We start from the raw sequence: 26,553 nt of genomic DNA on the forward strand, positions 1-26,553 counted from the left end.
GTCACCACGCTAGTTACGTCACCACAATAGTTACCATCACCACGCTAGTTACCATCACCACGCTAGTTACCGTCACCACGCTAGTTACCCTCACCACGCTAGTTACCGTCACCACGCTAGTTACGTCACTACGCTAGTTACCGTCACCACGCTAGTTACCGTCACCACGCTAGTTACCGTCACCACGCTAGTTACATCACTACGCTAGTTACTGTCACCACGCTAGTTACCGTCACCACACTAGTTACGGTCACCACGCTAGGTACCGTCACCACGCTAGGTACGTCACCACGCTAGTTACCGTCATTACTCTAGTTGCCGTCACCACGCTAGTTACATCACCACGCTAGTTACCGTCACCAGGTTAGTTACGTCACCAAGCTAGTTACCGTCACCAGGTTAGTTACGTCACCAAGCTAGTTACCGTCACCACGCTAGTTACTGTCACCACGCTAGTAACCATCACCACTCTAGTTACCATCACCACGCTAGTTACGTCACCACGCTAGTTACCATCACCACGCTAGTTACGTCACCACACTAGTTACGTCACCACAATAGTTACCATCACCACGCTAGTTACCATCACCACGCTAGTTACCGTCACCACGCTAGTTACCCTCACCACGCTAGTTACCGTCACCACGCTAGTTACGTCACTACGCTAGTTACCGTCACCACGCTAGTTACCGTCACCACGCTAGTTACCATCACCACGCTAGTTACGTCACTACGCTAGTTACTGTCACCACGCTAGTTACCGTCACCACACTAGTTACCGTCACCACGCTAGGTTTCGTCACCACGCTAGGTACGTCACCACGCTAGTTACCGTCATTACTCTAGTTGCCGTCACCACGCTAGTTACATCACCACGCTAGTTACCGTCACCAAGTTAGTTACGTCACCAAGCTAGTTACCGTCACCACGCTAGTTACTGTCACCACGCTAGTAACCATCACCACTCTAGTTCCGTCACCACGCTAGTAACCGTCACCCCACTAGTTACCGTCACCACTCTAGTTACCGTCACCACGCTAGTAACCGTCACCACGCTAGTTACCTTAACCACGCTAGTAACCGTCACCACGCTAGTTACCGTCACCACGCTAGTTACCGTCACCACACTAGTTACCGTTAACACGCTAGTTACCGTCATCACGCTAGCTCTGTGATTAGTGCTAGTTACCGTCATCACGCTAGCTCTGTGATTAGTGCTAGTTACCGTCATCACGCTAGCTCTGTGATTAGTGCTAGTTACCGTCATCATGCTAGCTCTGTGATTAGTGCTAGTTACCGTCATCATGCTAGTTCTGTGATTAATGCTAGTTACCGTCATCACGCTAGTTCTGTGATTAGTGCCTGTTCCTGTGACCAGTGCACCAAGCACATGCTGTGATGACAAAGTTAACCTTGTATCCCCGACCATCTGTGTGTCTGTCATCACTATCTGGCCAAGTTGCAAAGTCAGAATCCCTGCCTAAAATCTGATTTTAAACCTTAACCCTAATCTTAACCACACTGCTAACTTTATGCCTAACCCTAAACTTAAATTAAGATAAAAAAGTATACATGTATGTTTATATAAATGTAAATTTTTACTTTGCAGCTTAGCCATGTAGTGGGAACCCTATGTGTCCCCTGAGACCCAAAATGGCGGGTCAGAAATAGGACAGCTTGAGTTTCCCACAGAGAGTTCTAAAAAACAGAGTCAAGTTCTCCCCCAGGCCCCAGAGCCTCCCCTCCTCCCATCTGGATGACCCAGAAGAGGAAGAGGGGGCACAAGGGTGGAAAATCGTTTTTTGTTGTTGTTGGTGGGGGTTTGTCCATTTTTCCCTTGTTCCATTATCTGTTTTTGCTATAGCAACTGCTACCCTCAGGTCCAAACTTCTAAAACCCAACAGAAAACAATCATAGATGTTATCATCAAGAACCAAGGGGCTGTGAATGGAAATGGTGGAATTGGAATGACAGGTAAGTTAGCCAGGTGAGACTGTAAGAGTCACATTTCCTATGGTCGGTCTTTTCATTCTGATGGTTTGAAGCACACAGACCATATCTCCTGGTTGTAAGTCAGGCTAGATTGGGCCTGTGAGACCCTTACAGAGGGTGGGGGGAGACCATGCCTGAGTGTGGAGTCCTGCAGTGCCTTTTACAACCCCTCAGTGCTTTACAGGACGACAGTCTACAGAGCTCTCCCAGAGTTACAACAACTAAACGGAGGGTTTCCTACGTTTTTTGGTTTGGTAAGAGATGCCGTTTTGATTTCGCTTGAGATATTCTCACCATGAAGCTGTGAAATCAGAGCCTATGCATTTCAAGTGTCGGTAGCGTTCCCAACAAATGACATGTCTATATTAGGGAATGAATGGTCGGCACTCAAAAATGCGGTAAGATGTTTTGCTTTGAAGACTTCCTAAAAACACAGTGATTCTGAAGTCAAACTACCACTTTGTCCAGATGTGTCCTGTAAAGAAAAGGCACACAGCTCGTAGGCAGCGAAGTTAGCAGTTCTCGCACAAAGTGGCATATTCTCTAGGAATGTCTGAAAACAAGTCATGCTTTAATGTCTTTTTTTGGGCAGGTCGAGATGTTTGTGCAATGATGCTTGTACAGTTACAGGGTGACATATGAAAAAAGAAAACCTCTCTGAAAGCCCTGCCAAAACATTACTGCAATCTCACTTGGCCCAAGGCCTGAGTTTTCACAGTGGTCTGTCTGTTACTAATCAAAACCAACTGGAGGGAGTCTTTCCCAGCTTAAGGAGATAGAGTGTAAGGAAAAGAGAGAGAGAGAGAGAGAGAGAGAGAGAGAGGAGAGTGTGACTTGAGAAAGGGAGGGTGATTTGAGAGGAAGTTGTCTTAACTCTGTGAAGGAGGAGTAAGAAAGTAGGATAAACAGCTGAGACGATCTGGTTGGCGTGGAGAGCCTTGGAGGAGCTGTGAGAGAACCAGAGAGAAAGACAGTGATTAGGATGTGACTGAAATTCCCTGTCAATCCAGCCAGGAGGCGGAGAAGAGAAGAGGTGGGATTGGACGGAGGGAGAGGAGGAGAGTGAGAGAACCCCCTCCCCCCACTCCACCATTCCACCCCACCCATACTCCAGTCGTTCAGCGTCAGTGAAACCCCTAATGTGATCAAGATGGAAGCTCAAGCTATCTTTGGACTTTATACCGCGCACCAGATTTTCGGCTGGCTCCGGGGGCTCCCTGCTCTCTGCTCCCAAAAAGGGTAACGTCAGCGATGGATTTGATTTGAATCCGCAAACCCTGAGAGCATTCCTCGGGACCTGGAACTAGGACCGACATCTCAGGAAAAGGGGGATTCGTTCCTTGAGAAAGGCTTGTAGGATTGGATTTGTCTCTCCCCTGACTTGGATGGATGGCTAACTCTTCAACCCCATAGTGTTCATCCTGTGTTATCTTCTGTTATTCAGTCTTATGTTGCTACTGTGTGGGACTGTGACTGTACCCCTCTGTACTCTGGTGGAGTATTGACAGTGAAGTAACTCATCCAGGCATGTTGTGTGAAGTGGCACATGGATTACGCTAATTGAGTACATTTCACTTCTGTGTGAGAAGTTGTAAGAAGTACACAGTGCCCTCCCTAACTCAAGGGCCAGTTGACGTCAGAGGAGGAAGTCCCCCCGGGTCACCCTCCATCCAACAACAGTCCTGAGGATGCTTAAGGTATAGACTGACTAGAGTCTAGAGTCTGACTAGAATCTTGTTTTGAGACCTCCTCTGGCAGCTTTCCCCCTAATAGTAGCAGACACACACACACACACCTTTTCTACCGGTAATAGAATGCTCACAGCTCAAACGTCACTCCAAGTTCAAGGCAGTCAAAATGGTCAAAATGAACAGTCCCTGAAAAGAGATGATGATTAACATGGTAATCTGATGCTCCAGTTGTTGAGGCCAGAGGACAGATCTAGGAAGAGTTTCCCATTCAGTGCAGATGGTGGATGAGCGATATGATCTCCTAGCAACAGCCTTCACAGCCGTTCCATTACATCTGTCAGTGGGGGTCTTCAGAGAACCATTCAACGGCCGGCTGGCAATAATATACACAGATATTGGGTTGATTACAAATTTCACCCTATTCCCTATATAGTGCACTACCAGATCCCTATGGGCCCTGGTCAGAAGTAGTGCACTACCAGATCCCTATGGGCCCTGGTCAGAAGTAGTGCACTACCAGATCCCTATGGGCCCTGGCCAGAAGTAGTGCACTACCAGATCCCTATGGGCCCTGGTCAGAAGTAGTGCACTACCAGATCCCTATGGGCCCTGGTCAGAAGTAGTGCACTACATAGGAAATCGGATGTCAAACCGAAGTCTTTCAAAACCTTGTTGTCTCCAATATAAAGCAAAGACCATATTGTGACGTGATTTATGGAATATATGCTTCTTTAATTTTTTTAATGGGCAACTTCCTCAGCTTTTGATAGATTGACACAATGTTTTAAAGAATCCTCCATTGTAATCCTTCCTTCTTATCACTTCTGTCGTAATGGTGCCAATTACCTTTTTTCTTTAACAGAAATGGTTGCTTATGTTACTGTGCTGCTCTGTTTAAGCCATAGTGGAGGCTGTCTGTCTGTTTGTGTGCATGTCCCTGTCTGTTTCTCTCTCTCTCTCTGCCTGTCTGCCTTTCTGCCTGTCTCCTCCATCACTGAGGTACGACATAGGCCAACAACATTGTCCCATCAAAGTAAACAATTATTTAAGATTAGGGTTAAGGTTAAGATTTCAATAAAGTGGTTGAGTCGCTTGGCATTTTTCGAACCAAAAACAAAAACTGTGTTACGGATTTATTATTATGCTTATTATGTAGGCCCTTCAGGCAGCCTCTTCCCCTCTGACATTCCCAGACAGTGAATGTGATTTATTATAATGCGTATTATGTAGGCCCTTCAGGCAGCCTCTTCCCCTCTGACATTCCCAGACAGTGAATGTGATTTATTATAATGCGTATTATGTAGGCCCTTCAGGCAGCCTCTTCCCCTCTGACATTCCCAGACAGTGAATGTGATTTATTATAATGCGTATTATGTAGGCCCTTCAGGCAGCCTCTTCCCCTCTGACATTCCCAGACAGTGAATGTGATTTATTATAATGCGTATTATGTAGGCCCTTCAGGCAGCCTCTTCCCCTCTGACATTCCCAGACAGTGAATGTGATTTATTATAATGCGTATTATGTAGGCCCTTCAGGCAGCCTCTTCCCCTCTGACATTCCCAGACAGTGAATGTGATTTATTATAATGCGTATTATGTATGCCCTTCAGGCAGCCTCTTCCCCTCTGACATTCCCAGACAGTGAATGTGATTTATTAAAATGCGTATTATGTAGGCCCTTCAGGCAGCCTCTTCCCCTCGGACATTCCCAGACAGTGAATGTGATTTATTATAATGCGTATTATGTATGCCCTTCAGGCAGCCTCTTCCCCTCTGACATTCCCAGACAGTGAATGTGATTTATTATAATGCGTATTATGTATGCCCTTCAGGCAGCCTCTTCCCCTCGGACATTCCCAGACAGTGAATGTGATTTATTATAATGCGTATTATGTATGCCCTTCAGGCAGCCTCTTCCCCTCGGACATTCCCAGACAGTGAATGTGATTTATTATAATGCGTATTATGTAGGCCCTTCAGGCAGCCTCTTCCCCTCGGACATTCCCAGACAGTGAATGTGGCTATCCAGAGGCTCGCAGAAGGAGACACACAAACACACACAGACACATTCACAAGCTGGATGGTGAGACACACTAATAGTTCTGTTATGAATGGGTTAGAGTCATGTGACGCACAGTGGTTTCTTGACGACCTCGTCCCTGATGTGGACAAATTGCCCCGGGGTGTTGTTGGTCCTCTTCTTTTGTCATACTCATTAAATCCTTGACTAGACTTCATGGTGGAAATCTTCTGCCAAAATGTATTTAGCCATAGGTGAAAGGGGTATGTATGGAGGCTTCCCAGCTCTTTAATGTGTACACATGTAGGATCTTAATCTGATCACCCTGTTCCAGGAGAACTGTCCTGCATAGCAGGAAATGTAAAACCTGTAGTGTATTTGAAGTTTTAAAAGGCTTCTGAAGTTTGTAATTTCCACTTTGAAATTTCGGACTTGATTTTCCCTTATGAAAAATGTATCAACCCCTTCCAAAAATATCAATGAATTATAAACCACATAATAGTTCACATTTCCTGTTGTTGCAGGATTATTTTCCTGATGTAACAAACTGTCTCAAATGAATATCCTACATCTGTACAGTACTTGATAGGGACTGTCTCAGTGTAATGTGTGTCCAATGTTTACAGTTTGAACTCGGGTTCACTGTCTTGTCTGGGAATGTTGAAATTAGGATGAGAACCAACTCTCTTCTCTTAACCAGTCGCATGTAAAAAAAACATTATGGAAAAAGTCTCAGCACACTTCCAGCCAGATGCAAATGTCTTTTAATAATAGTGAGAAAATAAAAGCAAACCACTGTCTGAGAACTTGGTTTACCAGAAGTGGAAAGATGCTCTATACTGTCTCATAGTAGCCATTGCAGTTAACTATTCTGTTTTGTAATGTTAAAATCCTGTAAGGTTCAGGATTGTTCCATGTAGGCTTGACATGGGGTTCATAACTATAGCAGTAACCTGGGTTCATGTCAGCTTGGGTTCACAACTATAGCAATGACCAGGGTCCATGTCAGCATACACAGACAACTCAGTTTATAATATCGCAAAGAACACAAACAGAACATGATTGCAGTACTCTTATTAACCCCTCCTCCCTAAAGTTTGCTAACCCCATAACCTGAGTAACTCATAACCTGAGTAACTCATAACCTGAGTAACTCATAACCTGAGTAACCCATAACCTGAGTAACCCATAACCTGAGTAACCCATAACCTGAGTATCCCATAACCTGAGTAACTCATAACCTGAGTAACTGATAACCTGAGTAACTCATGACCTAAGTAACTCAACCTGAGTAACTCATAACCTGAGTAACTCATAACCTGAGTAACCTATAACCTGAGTAACCCATATCCAGAGTAACCCATAACCTGAGTAACCCATAACCTGAGTAACTCATAACCTGAGTAACCTATAACCAGAGTTACGGATAACCTGAGTAACTGATTCCCACCCCTCTCTTTCACTCTTACAGGAAGCTCAATAGAACTGCACTCTCTGGTCCGCCATTTTGGTTCTACGTCTTTAAAGGGCTCTATGGTTAGCAGTGGGAGTCCGCCCACCATGCTTGTCGTCATACGGAAAAGAAGTTGGGAGGATCACGTGACTCACCGCTCCGGGTTACAGTACAGCTACGACGACCTGGACCTGGTCTGTTGCCATGGTGTCAGCGGCGACGGGCCTCGGCTGGCATCGGAGGGGTCCAAGCAGGGGCGCAGGGAACGATGTGCCTCCATGCCGGAGTGCTGTCACCGGCCACGCCCCGATGGCCTCAACAATGGGTCGGGTCACAAATTGGAGTTTGTGACCTCGGTCAACGTGGAGGACAATGGCGATCACTCTGAGCCGGGGCACGTGATGTCAGCAGGCGACTTTGATTCAACTGTTGTCCCTGTGTTCCAGGCTGAGCTGGTAGACGGCTCTGATGTGGCTGTTGATGATGATGACCTCACCAGGAGGCTGACAGAGTCTGAACCTGGAGGAATGCCGGACGCTGGTGTGGACTCAGTTGGCATCCAATCTCACTGTGACCTGGGCAATGGGATTCTTCAGCCAAAGCCAAACATCATCTGCACTGCAGACAGCGGTCATGAGGATGAGGATGACATTGAGGATGGCACCGATGATAACGAGCATCCCAACGTTGTTGACGACCGCGTTGCAATCATTGTTCAATCTGTCTCTGTTGACGAAGGACAAAGGGTCTCTATCTGTCCGGACAATGGATTTTCACTGGCCTTTTCTGTTGGTGAGAAAACTGGCAGGCATTCAGAACTCCTGGAGACAATGGCCGACCATACAGACGGTCAGGTTGGACTTCCAGAACCCTTAGTGGACACACAGACCCAGTCTCCTCATACTGAAGTTGAACCACGAGAGGACCTCTCCACCTTGGATGAAAGCAACATTACTGACCCGGGTAAAAGAACAGGAGTAATACAGCCAGCGGCCATTTTGGATTCCTCAAACAAACCAGAGTACAATAGTGATGTAATATCAGATGTTAACGTGGAGATCTTGGAGGCTTCTGTTGCAGACGTTATGGAGGGGGAAGCTATGGGGGTAGACGTTGAGAGTAAAGCCTTAGAATGGAAGGCGGAGGATAGTGTTGAAGGTGCTGACGGATTGAATGTTCAGAGGAAAATGTATGAAAGTGGTGATAAATTTACGAAGAATACGAGTGGCGGCTTGGGGTCCAAAGACTCAACGTGTTCTGAAGAACTAACCTCGGCTGTAACAGCCCAAGGACAGCACAGCGATGGTGGCTCAAAGCTGAACACCATCCATGAGATGAACCAATCTGAAGCAGAGGATGACTCAGTCCTACTGGGGAGACAGGGGGCTTCGGACATGGGTATATCCACCTCTCCAGCAGCCCGGCTGCCCAATATGGACACTCTCAGTCAACCAACGTGTCCTGAGGCAAATGAGCCCTTGCTGGAGAGATGCCATGGAAACCAAGCCCCTGTTAAACAATTAGGTGAGTCACCTGTTTTAGAGGCAGCCGACGGTCCGAAAGAACAGGACAGGCCCGGTGATACACAAGCTGTAATACACGGTGATACACAAGCTGTAACGGAGGTGATTGAGGAAGTAACGCATCCAGGCAACCACGGCAACACTCACCTTGGCGACAAGGCTTCAGACGTGAAGCGAGAGGCCAGATGCGGGGATGACAAGGGGGAGGACCATGTGGTGAAACTTCGCACTAGAAAGGTAAGCTATAAATTCAGTTCTCCGTTGCATGGGGGTCAGGCTTTGCTGGTGTGTGTGTGTGTGTGTGTGTGTGTGTGTGTGTGTGTGTGTGTGTGTGTGTGTGTGTGTGTGTGTGTGTGTGTGTGTGTGTGTGTGTGTGTGTGTGTGTGTGTGTGTGTGTGTGTGTGTGTGTGGGTGTGTGTGTGTGTGTGGGTGGGTGGGTGGGTGGTGGAGGCGGGCGTCTGTGCGAGTGTGTCTGGAAGTGTCCGTGTGTACACACACTATGTTCCGTACTTTGCTGTTGTTTATGAGTGTGTGCTGAGTAGTACTGTAATCCCTTTCTTACTGTCAGTTATTGGGCGGTGGTGAACGTTAAGTCCAGCACACAAATCATTATGTCTCGCGCTGTGCCTGGCGTGCCTCTCGGAAAACAATGACTTCACTTTCACATGCTTACCCATCTGTGACTACATTTGGGGATCTGTAAAATGTTCGACACTTTCCCAATGTTCTGCTGCAAAACAAGTTCCTATAAGGGCATGGAAGTTGTGTGTGAGAGCATTGGAAACACATAGCCAGAGACGGAGTGGCCAAAGGGCAATTCTGGCAAATGCCAGATGGGCTGGTCCATCTTAAGCTCAGTGGATCTAAACATTTTTGGGCTAATATTTGGAAAGAAATGGTCTAGTGTGGTGACCTCAATGTCCGGGCCGATATCTGGTCCCAGTCCACCCCTGCACACAGCGCTGGGTGGCAGTAGCTACAGCAGCCAGAACAGCCTTAGCTTAGCATCCCTGAGGTGAAAGACTCAAACCGCGCTGAGCCAAATACCTCACACACTGTTTATACACCATTAACCTTAGTGCCTACTAGCCTGTCAAATACCTTGCACTGTTACACCATTATCCACGGTACTAGCTCGCCCTGTCAAATGCCAAATACCTTGCACTGTTTATACACCTTTAGCCAAAGTGCTAGCCTGTCTGGAACCACCTAAGGCTGTTAGTACATAGTTAGCGGTAGTGCCAGCCTGATGGCAACAACCAAATATCAAATACCTGAGACTGTTTATCTACTATTAGCTGTAGTGCTAGCCCTTAGCGAACAACCACAACAGAACCTTATTTACAGAGTCGTTAGGCCTATTTACGAGTCTGCTTGTTTTTAAGTAGGCACATTGGAGAGGGACTCCGCCCAAGCACAGCACTCATGCCACGTACTAGGCTCCTTCCAGACCATACTGTGTGCTATTCGCTGTTGTGGTTGTCACTCGCCTTGCCACAACGTCAAGCCATTTCACCGTACAGATGGTGAAACACCTACGTAGTTAGCGGTCTGAGATGTGACATTTTCTAAACGGATGTAGTCCCTGATGGCCTCTAAAGAGAGAGAGGTTGATTGCCTTGTTGAATGAGTAATGGGTGTAGTCTTTAACTTTTCTCATCTAAACGATGATGCCCCATGCGTTGACACCGATGATGTCCTCCAGTGCAATCTGTAGACGGATAGTCAAAAGGCTGTGAAATTGCATAATGCCTCGAGGCTTGATGTGGCGTTGCTTCAACATAAATATCACGTTTGCGTAGCATTTGTCAGAGCCAAAAAGCATCCCAAAGCCTGTGAGATCACTGTCCTCAGAAAACATAGAAAACCCAGGAAGCTTTACTGTGGACATCTCCAGTTTCAATCTCCGACTGAAAATAATTCCACTGTGATTTAAAGGTGGGGAGTTTGCAAAGACAATCTATTTGTCATATGGGAAAGAGTTGTCTGACATTACCACAGCGTTTGAGTACTTTTGCGCTGCGTCCGGCCGATTTACTTATTAACAAATATGCACTGGAGTAGGTCAGTTAGAGAAGCTACAAGTCTGACTCAGGGTTTCCTCTCTCTCTCTCTCTCTCTCTCTCTCTCTCTCTCTCTCTCTCTCTCTCTCTCTCTCTCTCTCTCTCTCTCTCTCTCTCTCTCTCTCTCTCTCTCTCTCTCTCTCTCTCTCTCTCTCTCTCTCTCTCTCTCTCTCTCTCTCTCTCTCTCTCTCTCTCTCTCTCTCTCTCTCTCTCTCTCTCTCTCTCTCTCTCTCTCTCTCTCTCTCTCTCTCCGTCATCCTTCTCCAAGGCAATTGAGGCATATAACGGATCCAATATATCAGTGCCCTATACACCCCCAGCGTGTGAAGGAGAGATGGCTCAGATATGGATCATTGTACAGAGCCGCTTATTTGCTTCATCAACACAGCAACAACACAGAACCAGATATTGTCTCAAATATGGTTACTTTTAGACTTCTACATTTGGAGGACATAGGAGAGAGGGGGGAGGGGACTGAGAGACTGAGAGAGAGAGAGAGAGAGAGAAATAACAAGAGAGAGAGAGAGAGAGAGAGAGAGAGAGAGAGAGAGAGAGAGAGAGAGAGAAGAAAACAGAGGGGAAAGAGAAAATAAAAAGGTAAAGATGCCACACTTCTTAAAGCAGAACGACCAGGGAAAAGCAAGAGGTTTTAGGGAGTTCATACAGTATGGTGTTGTCTCCCATCTCAACAACAGGAAGTGTCTAACTGTGTAAGAGAGAGAAACCCCCGAAGACAACACTGTGAGGAAAACCAAAACCACTGGAATTGCCCCTTCAAATAACACATGTTGTTTTTTTACCCCATCATTGTTGCTGTTGTTGTTGTTGACTTCTGACCCAGCCGTCTATGTTCATTCAACAAACCTCCACAAAGAAACGCATTGTCACATTGGATTGCAGCGAGACGTCGGTGACGCACACAGCGAGCCCTTACATAGAGGAAAAAGTTAAGCATCATCATCATGCCATGAACATTTACATTACATAGGCTACATAGATAAGGTCTGTGTATCCAGTGAACATTTTGCAATAAGACAGAAGGACGCCCATCTCCTCACAAACACTTACATGCATGCACACACACACACACACACACACACACACACACACACACACACACACACACACACACACACACACACACACACACACACACACACACACACACACACACACACACACACACACACACACACACACACACACACACACACATCTCATAAAATGGTTCCAGAGGTCTGTTTGTGCAAATTGTAACAGGGTTTCTTTGGAACTAATGATCCAGCCCTTATGATGTCATCCCAGCTCTTTCTGTAGATGGTCACAGGAAGCAGAAAGCCCCACCCAGAGAGGAGAAAGAGGAGAGATGGATGGAGGGAGGGAGAGAAGAGGGATGGAGGGAGAGAAAAGGAGGAGAGGAAGGATGGAGGACAGGGGAGGGGAGAGGGATACAGTTGAGGAGGGATACAGAGAGAGAGAGAGAGAGACAGAGAGAGAGAGAGAGAGAGAGAGAGAGAGAGAGAGAGAGAGAGAGAGAGAGAGAGAGAGAGAGAGAGAGAGAGAGAGAGCGAGGGAGAGAGGAAGAGAGGGAGAGAGGGAGAGAGAGGCAGGAGAAAACAAGGAGAAGGAGAAAAATCTAAAGAAGGGAAGAGAGAAAGATGCCACACGTCTTAATGCAGACAGACCACCTGAGGTCCATATAAGACCTGCTATGACAGACAGACCACCTGAGGTCAGTGTAAGACCTGCTATGACAGACAGACCACCTGAGGTCAGTGTATGACCTGCTATGACAGACAGACCACCTGATAGGTCAGTATAAGACCTGCTATGACAGACAGACCACCGGATAGGTCAGTGTAAGACCTGCTGTGACAGACAGACCACCTGATAGGTCAGTATAAGACCTGCTATGACAGACAGGCCACCTGAGGTCAGTGTAAGACCTGCTATGACAGACAGACCACCTGATAGGTCAGTATAAGACCTGCTATGACAGACAGGTCACCTGAGGTCAGTATAAGACCTGCTATGACAGACAGACCACCTGAGGTCAGTGTAAGACCTGCTATGACAGACAGACCACCTGAGGTCAGTGTAAGACCTGCTATGACAGACAGACAACCTGATAGGTCAGTGTAAGACCTGCTATGACAGACAGACCACCTGACGTCAGTGTAAGACCTGCTATGACAGACAGGCCACCTGAGGTCAGTATAAGACCTGCTGTGACAGACAGGCCACCTGATAGGTCAGTGTAAGACCTGCTATGACAGACAGACCACCTGATAGGTCAGTGTAAGACCTGCTATGACAGACAGACCACCTGATAGGTCAGTATAAGACCTGCTATGACAGACAGACCACCTGAGGTCAGTATAAGACCTGCTATGACAGACAGGCCACCTGAGGTCAGTGTAAGACCTGCTATGACAGACAGACCACCTGATAGGTCAGTATAAGACCTGCTATGACAGACAGACCACCTGATAGGTCAGTGTAAGACCTGCTATGACAGACAGACCACCTGATAGGTCAGTATAAGACCTGCTATGACAGACAGGCCACCTGAGGTCAGTGTAAGACCTGCTATGACAGACAGACCACCTGATAGGTCAGTATAAGACCTGCTATGACAGACAGGTCACCTGAGGTCAGTGTAAGACCTGCTATGACAGACAGACCACCTGAGGTCAGTGTACAACCTGCTATGACATACAGACCACCTGATAGGTCAGTATAAGACCTGCTATGACAGACAGACCACCTGATAGGTCAGTGTAAGACCTGCTATGACAGACAGACCACCTGTTAGGTCAGTGTAAGACCTGCTATGACAGACAGACCACCTGATAGGTCAGTGTAAGACCTGCTATGACAGACAGACCACCTGAGGTCAGTGTAAGACCTGCTATGACATACAGACCACCTGATAGGTCAGTATAAGACCTGCTATGACAGACAGGCCACCTGATAGGTCAGTATAAGACCTGCTATGACAGACAGACCACCTGATACGTCAGTATAAGACCTGCTATGACAGACAGACCACCTGATAGGTCAGTGTAAGACCTGCTATGACAGACAGACCACCTGATAGGTCAGTATAAGACCTGCTATGACAGACAGGCCACCTGATAGGTCAGTATAAGACCTGCTATGACAGACAGGCCACCTGATAGGTCAGTGTAAGACCTGCTATGACAGACAGACCACCTGAGGTCAGTATAAGACCTGCAGGTTAACAGAGGAGAACAAAATAAGTGAGTGAAGAAGAAAGTGAAAGAGTGGTGGCAAGGAGAAGGGAGGAAAGACAACAGGAAGAGAGGGTAATAAAAAATTGATATAAAAATATATAATTGGAGAGGGGGGGGCTTTTTGGTGGAAAATGTAAGAAGAAAAAGGAGGGAATGGTGGAGGAGAACCAAAGAGAGAGAGAGAGAGAGAGAGACAAGGAGAGGGCAGGAGAGGTTGCCCAATTCATTTGAGTGCATCTGAGGATCCCATCCCAGGATTCTATCAAAGTCTTTCTGTGGTCTACAGGATATTGAATCAAAGCCTTAGTTGATATATATCTCTGGCATGCACTACATCAGACCTTTCTTGTCTCATTCACCAGGCCCCAATTCAATCAAACACACATAGGAGAACTGCTCAACGTAATGCTTTCAGAGGACTAAGAGAAAAAACGTAACTAAACAGTGAAGTCCCTGTCTGTGTTATGTATTAAATATTAGAGTTGACGTGAGGCAATAAATATACCTGCTCCCTTCCCTTAAAAAGAGAGCAAGAGAGGACATGACTAAAGATGAACAGGCTTATTAAATGATAGTCAGTTAGCTGCATCTAACCACAAAGTGGAAGGACCAACAGAAGAAAGAAAGAATCGAGGCCTAGAGTATCCTTTAGCGGTTTATGCCCAGTAAAGACACAGTATAAATCTAGCATAATCACTGATGTTCTCCTTGAATCAAAAATAGTCAAATATAGAGCGGCAAGATGCCGGTTAAAAGAGTTGGGCCAGTAACAGAAAGATTGCTGGTTCAAATCCCTGAGCCGACTTGGTGAACAATCTGTCGATGTGCTCTTGAGCAAGGCACTTAAGCCTAATTTATCCTGTAAGTCGCTCTGTATAATAGCGTCTGCTAAATTATTAAAATGTAAATCAATGTTACCAGAAATTTTAAGTACAAATAATCTTTCCCTCCCTCTCTTCCTCTCTCTCTCTCTGTCTCTCTCCCTCCCTCCTTCCCTCCCTCCCTCCCTCCCTACCTCCCTCCCTCCCTCCCGTCCTCGCTACCTCCCACCTGTAGAGTTCTAGAGAGGAGCAGGAGCGTTCTCGTCTGGACTCCATGGTGTTACTGCTGATGAAGCTAGACCAACTGGACCAGGAGATCGACACGGCCCTCAGCGCCTCCTCCTCCTCCTCCACCTCCTCCATGGCCATCACCCCCACGCTCAGAAGACACCACCTACGGGTCAGTACCAGTACACAGAGACAACTTTTACCATTTACAATATTGTCTCTAATTCTAGACATTCAGTTACATAGCATTGTTTAAATATTCCCCATGTAATGTTAATGGGGAGCTAACATGGCCGCCATATAATGTTGAAGTGTCATGAAAATGCATCATAATGCAGAAACCTCAATGTCCCAACTCTCTAAATACATGGCTCTGTCAGTAACTAGCTAGACATTACAGGAGACAGTCAGTACCTAGCTAGCTTCAGGAGAACCTAATGCTAACATGGCTAGCTTCAAGAGAACCTAATACTAGTCTAGCTAGCTTCAGTACCTAATACTAACCTGGCTGGCTTCAGAAGAACCTAATACTAACCTGGCTAGCTTCAGAAGAACCTAATACTAACCTGGCTAGCTTCAGGACCTAATACTAACCTGGCTGGCTTCAGAAGAACCTAATACTAACCTGGCTAGCTTCAGAAGAACCTAATACTAACCTGGCTTGCTTTAGGAGAACCTAATACTAACCTGGCTAGCTTCAGGAGAACCTAATACTAACCTGGCTAGCTTTAGGAGAACCTAATACTAACCTGGCTAGCTTCAGGAGAACCTAATACTAACCTAGCTGGCTTCAGAAGAACCTAATACTAACCTGGCTAGCTTCAGGAGAACCTAATACTAACCTGGCTAGCTTCAGGAGAACCTAATACTAACCTGGCTAGCTTCAGGAGAACCTAATACTAACCTGGCTAGCTTCAGGAGAACCTAATACTAACCTGGCTAGCTTCAGGAGAACCTAATACTAACCTGGCTAGCTTCAGGAGAACCTAATACTAACCTGGCTAGCTTCAGGAGAACCTAATACTAACCTGGCTAGCTTCAGGAGAACCTAATACTAACCTGGCTAGCTTCAGGAGAACCTAATACTAACCTGGCTAGCTTCAAGAGAACCTAATACTAACCTGGCTAGCTTCAGGAGAACCTAATACTAACCTGGCTAGCTTCAGGAGAACCTAATACTAACCTGGCTAGCTTCAGGAGAACCTAATACTAACCTGGCAAGCTTCAGGAGAACCTAATACTAACCTGGCTAGCTTCAGGAGAACCTAATACTAACCTGGCTAGCTTTAGGATAACCTAATACTAACCTGGCTAGCTTCAGGATAATAAGTAATAGAAATAGCCATAAACTATTGCTCTAAAGTGTATCTCGAAACCAATCAATGTCCTTCCTCAGTTGCAGGAAGTGGATTTAGACTCAGTAAAGGCCGTTGGGACAGTGTCAAGCACTTCTCAGTCTGTGAATACTCCACAACAGCATCAAGTATCCACTACTCTGACCTCCGCTAGGCCGACTGCTGCTCCCGGGACCAAACCCAAGACTGGGGTAAATCAGTCAATCATTGTGACGCTTACGCCTTAACCCAGGCATCTGTCTCTTAATGGATCTCTGGTTTTGTCTAGCCTGAAATCTGTCTCTTAATGGATCTCTGGTTCATTCTAACCTGAAATCTGTCTCTTAATGAATCTCTGGTTCCACCTGTCTCTAATCTCTGGTTTTGTTCAGCCTGAAATCTGTCTCTTAATGGGTCGGCCGGCTGGTCGCTCAACTGAGCAGCTATAGCAGAAGGTACGGGGCATTTAACACCAGGCCAACTGTGTGATTAGGTTTAGACCCCATCGGAGAAGGGAGAGAAGGCTTATTGCCTTTCTTTACACACCTCAAGTCCCTCCAATCCCTCTGTCTGTGTCTGTTTACTATACAGTCCCTTGAGGAGTGTTTGCAGTGCACTTAGTGAGCTGGCAAGGCACAAGTCACGCACTAAAACCCAGAGAGGTTCTCACAGACGGATGGAGGGATGGACAGACAGCGAACACACACACAATCACACACAGAGTGACTCTGACTGGTAGGAATGTGGCCCAGTCATTCCGAGGGCCTGGTTCCTTGGCAGACTGCTAAAGCCCTTAATTAGCAGGTTCCTGGGTCTTGAGCCGCCTCGCCCCAACAAAAGGGTCAGGGGGGGGGGGGGGCTAGGGTCGTGACAGGACAGACCAAGTGGGGCGAAGGGGGCCGAGGGAGGGGGTGGGACTTTGTTCAAGAGAGATTTACATCTTGACCTCTTCAGTCGCTCACTTAATGGCTTTTCTGTCTGACTGTGTTGTCTTTGTGTTTTTGGGACAAGCACACAATGAACACACAGGTGGGTTGACCATTTCTTGGACAAATCTTCTGAGACTGAATCACTTTATCCAGTGTTTGTTTTTGGCTGTTGTCTTGTGATTGAGGGGACGCTGAATTAGACACTGCTATTCTATTGACAAATTGCCACATAGAAAGACATACAACATTATGAGTTGTTAAAAAGAGATGATATCAAAGGTTATGCTCTTATCTGTTGTTTACAAAAGCACCGGAAGTTCTTTGGGGTTCCAGGGTTCACTTCCGCTCCTCTTCAAAAAACTGTTAAAAAGTTTATTTCAAAGGTTATGGTCTTTTAACAAGTAATTCAACACTTGAGAATGGAAGAAGGTTGTTATACAGAATCTATCGCTTAATCTCGTGAGTTATTTGTTATTTATCAGCAGAGAACTGTGCTATCCAGACAAAATACTAGATAGGTGATTGGCTTTGTATCTTTAAACAGGATAAACAGATTTCTGTGTTATCTGGTGTCATTCCTCTTCCATATATAAAAAAACAAACGTCCTCTCAAGTTCAGTAAATATTTGGATGAATATAACAAGATTCAATAATTGAGACATAAACTGAACAAGTTCCACAGACATGTGACTAACAGATATGGAATAATGTCTCCCTGAACAAAGGGGGGGTCACAATCAAAAGTAACAGTCAGTATCTGGTGTGGCCACCAGCTGCATTAAGTACTCCAGTACATATTCTCGTGGACTGCACCAGATTTGCCAGTTCTTAATGTGAGATGTTAACCCACTCTTCCACCAAGGCACCTGCAAGTTCCCATACATTTCTGGGGGGAATGGACCTAGCCCTCACCCTCCGATCCAACAGGTACCAGACGTGCTTAATGGGATTGAGATCCGGGCTCTTCGCTGGCCATGGCAGAACACTGACAATCCTGTCTTGCAGGAAATCACGCACAGAACAAGCAGTATGGCTGGTGGCATTGTCATGCTGGAGGGTCATGTCAGGATGAGCCTGCAGGAAGGGTACCACATGAGGGAGGAGGATGTCTTCCCTGTAACACACAGCATTGAGTTTGCCTGCAATGAAAACAAGCTCAGTCCGATGATGCTGTGACACACCGCCCCAGACCATGATGGACCCTCCACCTCCAATTCGATCCCGCTCCAGAGTACAGGCTTCGGTGTAACGCTCATTCCTTCGACGATAAACCCGAATCCGACCATCACCCCTGGTGAGACAAAACCGCGACTCGTCAGTGAAGAGTACTTTTTGCCAATCCCGTCTGGTCCAGCGACGGTGGGTTTGTGCCCATAGGCAACATTGTTGCCAGTGATGTCTGGTGAAGACCTGCCTTACAACAGGCCTACAAGCCCTCAGTCCAGCCTCTCACAGCCTATTGTGGACAGTCTGAGCACTGATGGAGGGATTGTGCATTCCTGGTGTAACTCAAGCAGTTGTTGTTGCCATCCTGCACCTGTCCCGCAGGTGTGATGTTCAGATGTACCGATCCTGTACAGGTGTTGTTACATGTGGTCTGCCACTGCGAGGATGCTCAGCTGTCCATCCTGTCTCCCTGTAGCGCTGTCTTAGGCGTCTCACAGTACGGACATTGCAATTTATTGCCCTGGCCACATCTGCAGTCCTCATGCCTCCTTGCAGCAAGCCTAAGGCACGTTCACGCAGATGAGCAGGGACCCTGGGCATTTTTCTTTTGGTGTTTTTCAGAGTCAGTAGAAAGGCCTCTTTAGTGTCCTAAGTTTTCATAACTGTGACCTTAATTGCCTACCGTCTGTAAGCTGTTAGTGACGTTCCACAGGTGGATGTTCATTAATTGTTTATGGTTCATTGAACAAGCATGGGAAACAGTATTCAAACCCTTTACAATGAAGATCTGTGAAGTTATTTGGATTGTTACGAATTATCTTTGTAAGACAGGGTCCTGAAAAAGGGACGTTTCTTTTTTCTCCTGGTTAATGTGTTATATATGTCAAAACCTGAAGAAGAGTTTCAGATACAAAAGGTTGCTTTTTATTTTATTATTTTTTACATGCATTTCACATTCATCCTCTATCATGCAGTGACGGTTTACAGACTAAAGGTTGAGATGAGAAGTTTATAGTGTTACTTTTAGACATATGTCTTAGTGTTCTTTAGTGATGTTGTAACTGCAGACCTGTTCCAGGCCTTATAGACAGACTTCCACGAGCTGAAGAGACAAGCTGAAGAGACGAACTGAAAAGACGAGCTGAAGAGACGAGCTGAAGAGATGAGCTAAAGAGACAAACTAAAGAGACGAGCTGAAGAGACGAGCTGAAGAGACGAGCTGAAGAGACGAGCTGAAGAGACGAGCTGAAGAGACGAGCTGAAGAGACGAGCTGAAGAGACGAGCTGAAGAGACGAGCTGAAGAGACGAGCTGAAGAGACGAATTGAAGAGACGAGCTAAAGTGACAAGCTAAAGAGACGAACTCAAGAGACAAACTAAATAGATGTGCTAAAGTAAACAGAGATCTCACTGTGCCTAATAGACGTTGGAGAAGGACTTAGTCAGAGGAAACAGAGAGCATCTGTGTGTGTGTGTGTTTGCGTGCGTGCGTGCATGCATCTGACTGACTGACTGACTGACTGACTGACTGACTGACTGTGTGTGTGTGTGTGTGTGTGTGTGTGTGTGTGTGTGTGTGTGTGCGTGCGTGCGTGCGTGCGTGCGTGCGTGCGTGCGTGCGTGCGTGCAGGTGTGCGTGCGTGCAGGTGTGCGTGCGTGCGTGCGTGCGTGCGTGCGTGCGTGCGTGCGTGCGTGCGTGCGTGCGTGCGTGAAGGTGTGCGTGTGTGTGAGATTCTGGGCACCTCTACAGTGGAGATCCCATAGAGTCAGAGAGTGATGGATTGAAGTGAAGAGGTGATGACTGTCTGAAGAGGTTGTGAGTGGTTAAGAGGATAGGGGTCTATTCAGGAACTGGAGTGGTGAGATGCCCACTCAATCAACTCTGATAGGACAAGGAGACGCTGGACAGACAGCTGGCCCTTTGAATGAAGGAAAGGTATAGGTCGTCACAAGATGGCAAAGCTGCAAAGTCAAAATGGTGAAGGAGCACTGAGTTCCCCTGATTTCCATCACCCCCCTCTCTTGATATTGGGAGTCTCCAGATGCAATGGCATATGGGTAGGGTGTCATTAGCGGAACATTCCACCCCGATCGATTCCGGGGGGATGACTGACTGAGACATTTGATTAGTCCGTTGTGGGAGGTATTCCTGTGGGAAAGGCCTGATGGGATTCCCACAGTTTGAGAATTCCCAAAACGGAAATGGATGCCCCTTCTCCCTGGTTCCCACAGAGGCTGTGTATGTGTGATGATCCCCCTCTAATAAAAGAAAATAACCTCACCCCTCCTCCAGATCCTCCCCCTCCATCTTACCTTCCTACTGTACTTACTGGAGGAGAAATGGATAGTCAGGAGGGCAATCCTCTCTTAATAATTTAACAACGGGGAGAGGGAGAGCAAAAATAGAAAGAAAGAAAGAAAGAAAGAAAGAAAGAAAGAAAGAAAGAAAGAAAGAAAGAAAGAAAGAAAGAAAGAAAGAAAGAAAGAAAGAAAGAAAGAAAGAAAGAAAGAAAGAAAGAAAGAAAGAGTATGGGGCCTGGTCCAAAGTACAGGGAATTTAAATTTGTATTTTATTTCACCTTTATTCAACTAGGCAGGTCAGTTAAGAACAAATTCTTATTTACAATGACGGCCTGCCGGGGAACAGTGGGTTAAAAGGATCTCTACAGATCGGTGTCCCACCCTCGGGACGGTTGAGCTAATGTGCGCTAATGTGATTAGCATGACGTTGTAAGTAACAAGAACCAGGACATAGACATATCTGATATGGGCAGAAAGCTTACATTCTTGTTAATCTAACTGCACTGTCCAATTTACAGTAGCTATTACAGTGAAATAATATCATGCTATTGTTTGAGGAGAGTGCACAGTTATGAACTTGAGAAGTAATTAATAAACCAATTTGGCACATTTGGGCACTCTTGATACAACATTTTGAACAGAAATGCAATGGTTATTTTGAAAAAAAATGGGGCGGATTAACTGCTTTGTTCAAGAGCAGAACAACAGATTTTTACCTGGTCATCTCAGGGATTAAATCCATCAACCTTTAGGTTACTGACCCAACATTCTAACCACTAGGCTACCTGCCGCCCTAAGGGTGCCATTTGGTACGCCCTTAGAGGGAGAGCGATAGAGAGATAGAGAGGGGGTGCATGAGAGTGATAGAGACAGACTGACTCATTTATCAAGTGGCAGGCCTAATCACTCATTCCTGTCTCGTCATATCCACACAAACGGCAGGAACGTGAGCGACCCCTCGTAACGAAGATGTCCCGCCACTCGAGGGGTGTAGGCCCAAGGAATTCTAATGGAAAATAGGTCACCATCTAGGTCTGAGATGGGACGAGAAGAAAGGGAGAAATGTGCAGAGAAAGGGAAAAGAGAGATCAAAGGTCTGGCTAACGTAATTAAATAACAACAGAGGAGGAGATCCTGCTACTGATCCTGGTCAGGCTAGTGTTGGATTCACAAGTGAGCCCTCAGCACGTGGCTAACGTCTGCACTGAAGTGGGTTATGAACTAGGACTGCTAACACACTGGATAGCTAAACTTAGTTTTTAGCATATTACCACAGTGGCTAAGTAAATAAAACATATATTTATTAGCATGCTAACACACTGAATAGCTAAACAAAGTTGCTAGCATGCTAAGGCTCAAGCAGGCTAATCAAAATATCTATCTATTTGCATGCTCACATGACTTGCTAACCAAAGCATCGATATCAATGGACACGAGTTGCTCACAGTCGCGTTCAGTAGACCTAGGGTGTGCACTGCAGACATTCATCTCCAACACGTAGGCTTAGCATGCTAGCTAAACAAAGTTGCTAGCATGCTAAGGCTCAAGCAGGCTAATCAAAATATCTATCTATTTGCATGCTCACATGCCAGCTAAGTTAAACGAAACAGCTATTTATTAGCATGCTAACGCGCTGACTTGCTAACCAAAGCATCGATATCAATGGACACGAGTTGCTCACAGTCGCGTTCAGTAGGCCTAGGGTGTGCACTGCAGACATTCATCTCCAACACGTAGGCTTCCAAAAGTTATAGCATGTCTGTTCGTTGTATTTCATATCTAACATGTCTGCTTCCAAAAGTTATAGCATGTCTGTTCATTGTATTTCATATCGAACATGTCTGCTTCCAAAAGTTATAACATGTCTGTTCATTGTATTTCATGTCTGCAAAGTTCAGTACCAAACTGAACACAACCCACAATTCACGCTAATTTAATTAGAGCATCCGATTGGATTATAGACAGGAAATGAATGAGGGGAGGTCTATAATGGACAGTTTATGAGCAGTATTTTCAACATGTAGACAGATATTCCATTGATGCAGCATTTGTTTCTAGGACATGACAATGGAGCAAATGACTACTCTCATAGCAGGCTGAAGTCCACAACAGCGAGATTCCCTCCTTATCTTGTTGATGGCGGTGGTCTGCACTGTGTGTGTGTGTGTGTGTGTGTGTCTGTGTGTGTGTGTGTGTGTGTGTGTGTGTGTGTGTGTGTGTGTGTGTGTGTGTGTGTGTGTGTGTGTCTTACCAGGTAAATACAAGGGAGATCGGTCACTGTGCTAAATGCCCCCTCTCTCACACACGAACACGCACGCACACACACACACACACACACACACACTGTCTATACTGTTATACCTTCCCAGTCTGTCTCCATGGTTTGACTTTTGGGTGGAGATAAGACTAAACTCCATCTTTAAAAACAAACATTTTTGATAAACGAAAATGCATTCTAAGTAAGCAGTGCTAACCTTCACCACTCCACAGCCTTCATCAAGCATGCCACCATTGTGTTCTCTCATGACAACTGGTGTTTATGTAACAGTGATAAAGTCCTAGAATCCTGACATTCGGCTTCGGCGTGTTGTTTTGAATGGACACTGACTAAGGTACAGTATTTGTCACAATGTACAAATTGTAGTGGCATTCCCTCTTGGTGTCCAGTGACAGTGCCATAGCGAGTGGCTATTCTTGGCTACGCTGTATTGCCGTTGGCGTTCTGTGTGCGGTGTATTCTGACCTAGCAGGTGGTTTTCATTCTTGTGTGTTGTTGTGGGGCTGTAGTTGTGGTGGTGACTGGTGCACCATAGCAGGTGTCTTTCTCTCGGCAGTAAAGTTTGTTATTGTTTGGTCTCATGCTCGTGGTTGCCGTGGCAGGTTGCTGACTTTGCGTTGTAGCGGGAGCTATTTAAATGGAGGTGTTAAGTTGTAGCGGATAGGCAATGGGATTAAGGTAAATTAAGTTAAATTGGGATGTGATTGTTTGTCATCATGAGGTATGTGGGGGGCTCTGTGGTGATTTTCCTTATGTCTTATTTGTTAAATTGTCTTATATTTTAGTCATGTAACGTGAAATTGTCCATTTTCTAAGATCATATATGATTTGATATAAAATATGGCTGATGCGGTGTGTCATAGTGGCTTCCCAGTCTTTTGTTGTGTGGTGCGTTTTAACATGGTGCTATTCTTAGGGGGTTTGTGACAGCAGTAGAGGATGTCACATGTCAGGGCAGGGTCCCCTTAAATGGTACAGTCGGAAACAACATATCAATCACTCTCTGGGAGAAGAGTTCCCCAACAGCACAGGGCCGCCAAAAAACAGACCTTCTGTTACACAACAGATAGGCTATGTCCCAAACGGCTCCCTTTGTCCTACTGTATATAGTGCACTACTTTTGACCAGAGCCCTATGGTGCAGCATGCATAGACATCCCTCAACCGTCTGTTAAATGTAGCACCCCAGATTCTAACATAGATGTACGTGTTATGTATACTAACTCTGACCTATACAAACTCTGACTTATAGTAACTCTGACCTATACATTGGGGGATGGTGGCTTGGGGGGGACTGTGGGGAGTGGAGGGAGAGGTTTTTTCAGGGGGGGGGGGGGGTTGTAGGGGGGTCTCAGATGGTTGAGGGGCAGCTCTTGGGAACTGTGGGGGGGATCTCGGATGGTTGAGGGGCAGCTCTTGGGAACTGTGGGGGGATCTCGGATGGTTGAGGGGCAGCTCTTGGGAACTGTGGAGGGATCTCGGATGGTTGAGGGGCAGCTCTTGGGAACTGTGGGGGGATCTCGGATGGTTGAGGGGCAGCTCTTGGGAACTGTGGAGGGATCTCGGATGGTTGAGGGGCAGCTTTTGGGAACTGTGGGGGGATCTCGGATGGTTGAGGGGCAGCTCTTGGGAACTGTGGGGGGATCTCGGATGGTTGAGGGGCAGCTCTTGGGAACTGTGGGGGGATCTCGGATGGTTGAGGGGCAGCTCTTGGGAACTGTGGAGGGATCTCGGATGGTTGAGGGGCAGCTCTTGGGAACTGTGGAGGGATCTCGGATGGTTGAGGGGCAGCTCTTGGGAACTGTGGGGGGATCTCGGATGGTTGAGGGGCAGCTCTTGGGAACTGTGGAGGGATCTCGGATGGTTGAGGGGCAGCTCTTGGGAACTGTGGAGGGATCTCGGATGGTTGAGGGGCAGCTCTTGGGAACTGTGGAGGGATCTCGGATGGTTGAGGGGCAGCTCTTGGGAACTGTGGAGGGATCTCGGATGGTTGAGGGGCAGCTCTTGGGAACTGTGGAGGGATCTCGGATGGTTGAGGGGCAGCTCTTGGGAACTGTGGAGGGATCTCGGATGGTTGAGGGGCAGCTCTTGGGAACTGTGGGGGGATCTCGGATGGTTGAGGGGCAGCTCTTGGGAACTGTGGGGGGGATCTTGGATGGTTGGTGGCCTGGCGGTTGGGAGTTTGGGCAGATAGGGGCGCTTGAGCCTGGTTGCTCCTGTGGGTCTCTCTGGATGGGAGTGTCTGCTAGATGACTGAATGTAATGTAAATGTTGAGCGGCTTCACTGCAGGTATATTGTATGTTTTAATATTAAATACAAATAAATAAAGAATCAGACCTATACAAACTCTGGCAGCTCCATCGCGCCGCAACATTCCATAACCATCCCATAACCATCCAACCTCTTGGCATTTGTTCTGTCTTCCATCTCCCTGGCAACCATGCTCAAAACAAACCATCTGTCATATCTCGCCGCTGTTCGGTCGCTGTTTGACAGTGCGTGATGTAATGCTGTAATTAGGTGTTGGAATTCCAAGTGTCCCAGTGGTCTTGTACCTGTTAGTTCCAAAGGGTTTGGCAAGAAAAAAGTGAATTTAGATGCTTGTAGATGGACACAAGAGGAACTACTTTTTGATTTATCGCCTGTTGGGTTAGTTATGCATGTGTTTATTTATCTTGTGTGGATGTGGACAATAGCTGTGCTGAGGCGTCTGTGATAAGGCCACAGGCTGTAGCTGTCGCTTGTCCTTCCTCTCTCTCTCTGTCTTGTCCTGTTTGGCCACCAACACACAGTCCCCAAACATCCTTTATCCACAACCAGAAACCACACCTTGGCTTTCCAATGGGCCAATATAGAGCTGGATCTCAGTCTCTCTCTCTCTCTCTCTCTCTCTCTCACACACATTCTCTCTTATACCATGTTTTTCTCCATCTCTGACAATATTACTCTCTCTGTCTTTCTCTCACTCTATTTCCCTCCCTTTCCCTCACATCCATTCTTCTACATGCTAATAATATCTATAACTTAGCATACGGGCCTACAATGGCTTACCTTCACATTCCTCTGTTGCTCTACAGACAAAAGTTGAATTAAAGTCCGTCAACAGCATGGTGGGAAACCAGCAGTATTTCAATGTCACATGGGGGTGGCTCTGTGGGTATACTGTCCGGTCATGGCCGAGTTAGTCGGCTTTCTGCTGTGTTGTTGTCCCTGACCCTGACTGAGGCCAATCTGCGCTGAACACACAGCTGCAGGAGCACAAACAGAGGCCTGAACACACAGCTGCAGGAGCACAAACAGAGGCCTGCCTCAGCCTCTCTCAGCCTCTCAGACCCTCAGCCCCTCTCAGCCTCTCAGCCCCTCTCAGCCTCTCAGCCCATCAGCCTCTCAGCCCCTCAGCCCCTCAGCCTCTCAGCCCCTCAGCCCTTCTCAGTCTCTCAGTCCCTCTCAGCTGCTCAGTCTCCCAGCCACGGTCAAACAGGAGAGGGAAAGAAATGA

The 26,553-nt window shown here is 46.7% G+C and overlaps 1 protein-coding gene across 1 annotated transcript; it reads left to right on the forward strand.

Annotated features, from left to right (window-relative positions):
- Positions 1–3,199: 3,199 nt before the first annotated feature.
- LOC120052246 lies at positions 3,200–26,553 on the forward strand. The gene is made up of 4 exons (XM_038999066.1): positions 3,200–3,689; positions 7,174–8,915; positions 15,055–15,219; positions 26,413–26,553. The coding sequence occupies exons 2-4, from the start codon at positions 7,236–7,238 to the stop codon at positions 26,551–26,553; spliced, it is 1,986 nt and encodes a 661-aa protein (XP_038854994.1). The 5' UTR covers positions 3,200–3,689; positions 7,174–7,235.

Source organism: Salvelinus namaycush, chromosome 8, assembly GCF_016432855.1.
Source record: "Salvelinus namaycush isolate Seneca chromosome 8, SaNama_1.0, whole genome shotgun sequence".
Taxonomy (NCBI): Eukaryota; Metazoa; Chordata; class Actinopteri; order Salmoniformes; family Salmonidae; genus Salvelinus; species Salvelinus namaycush.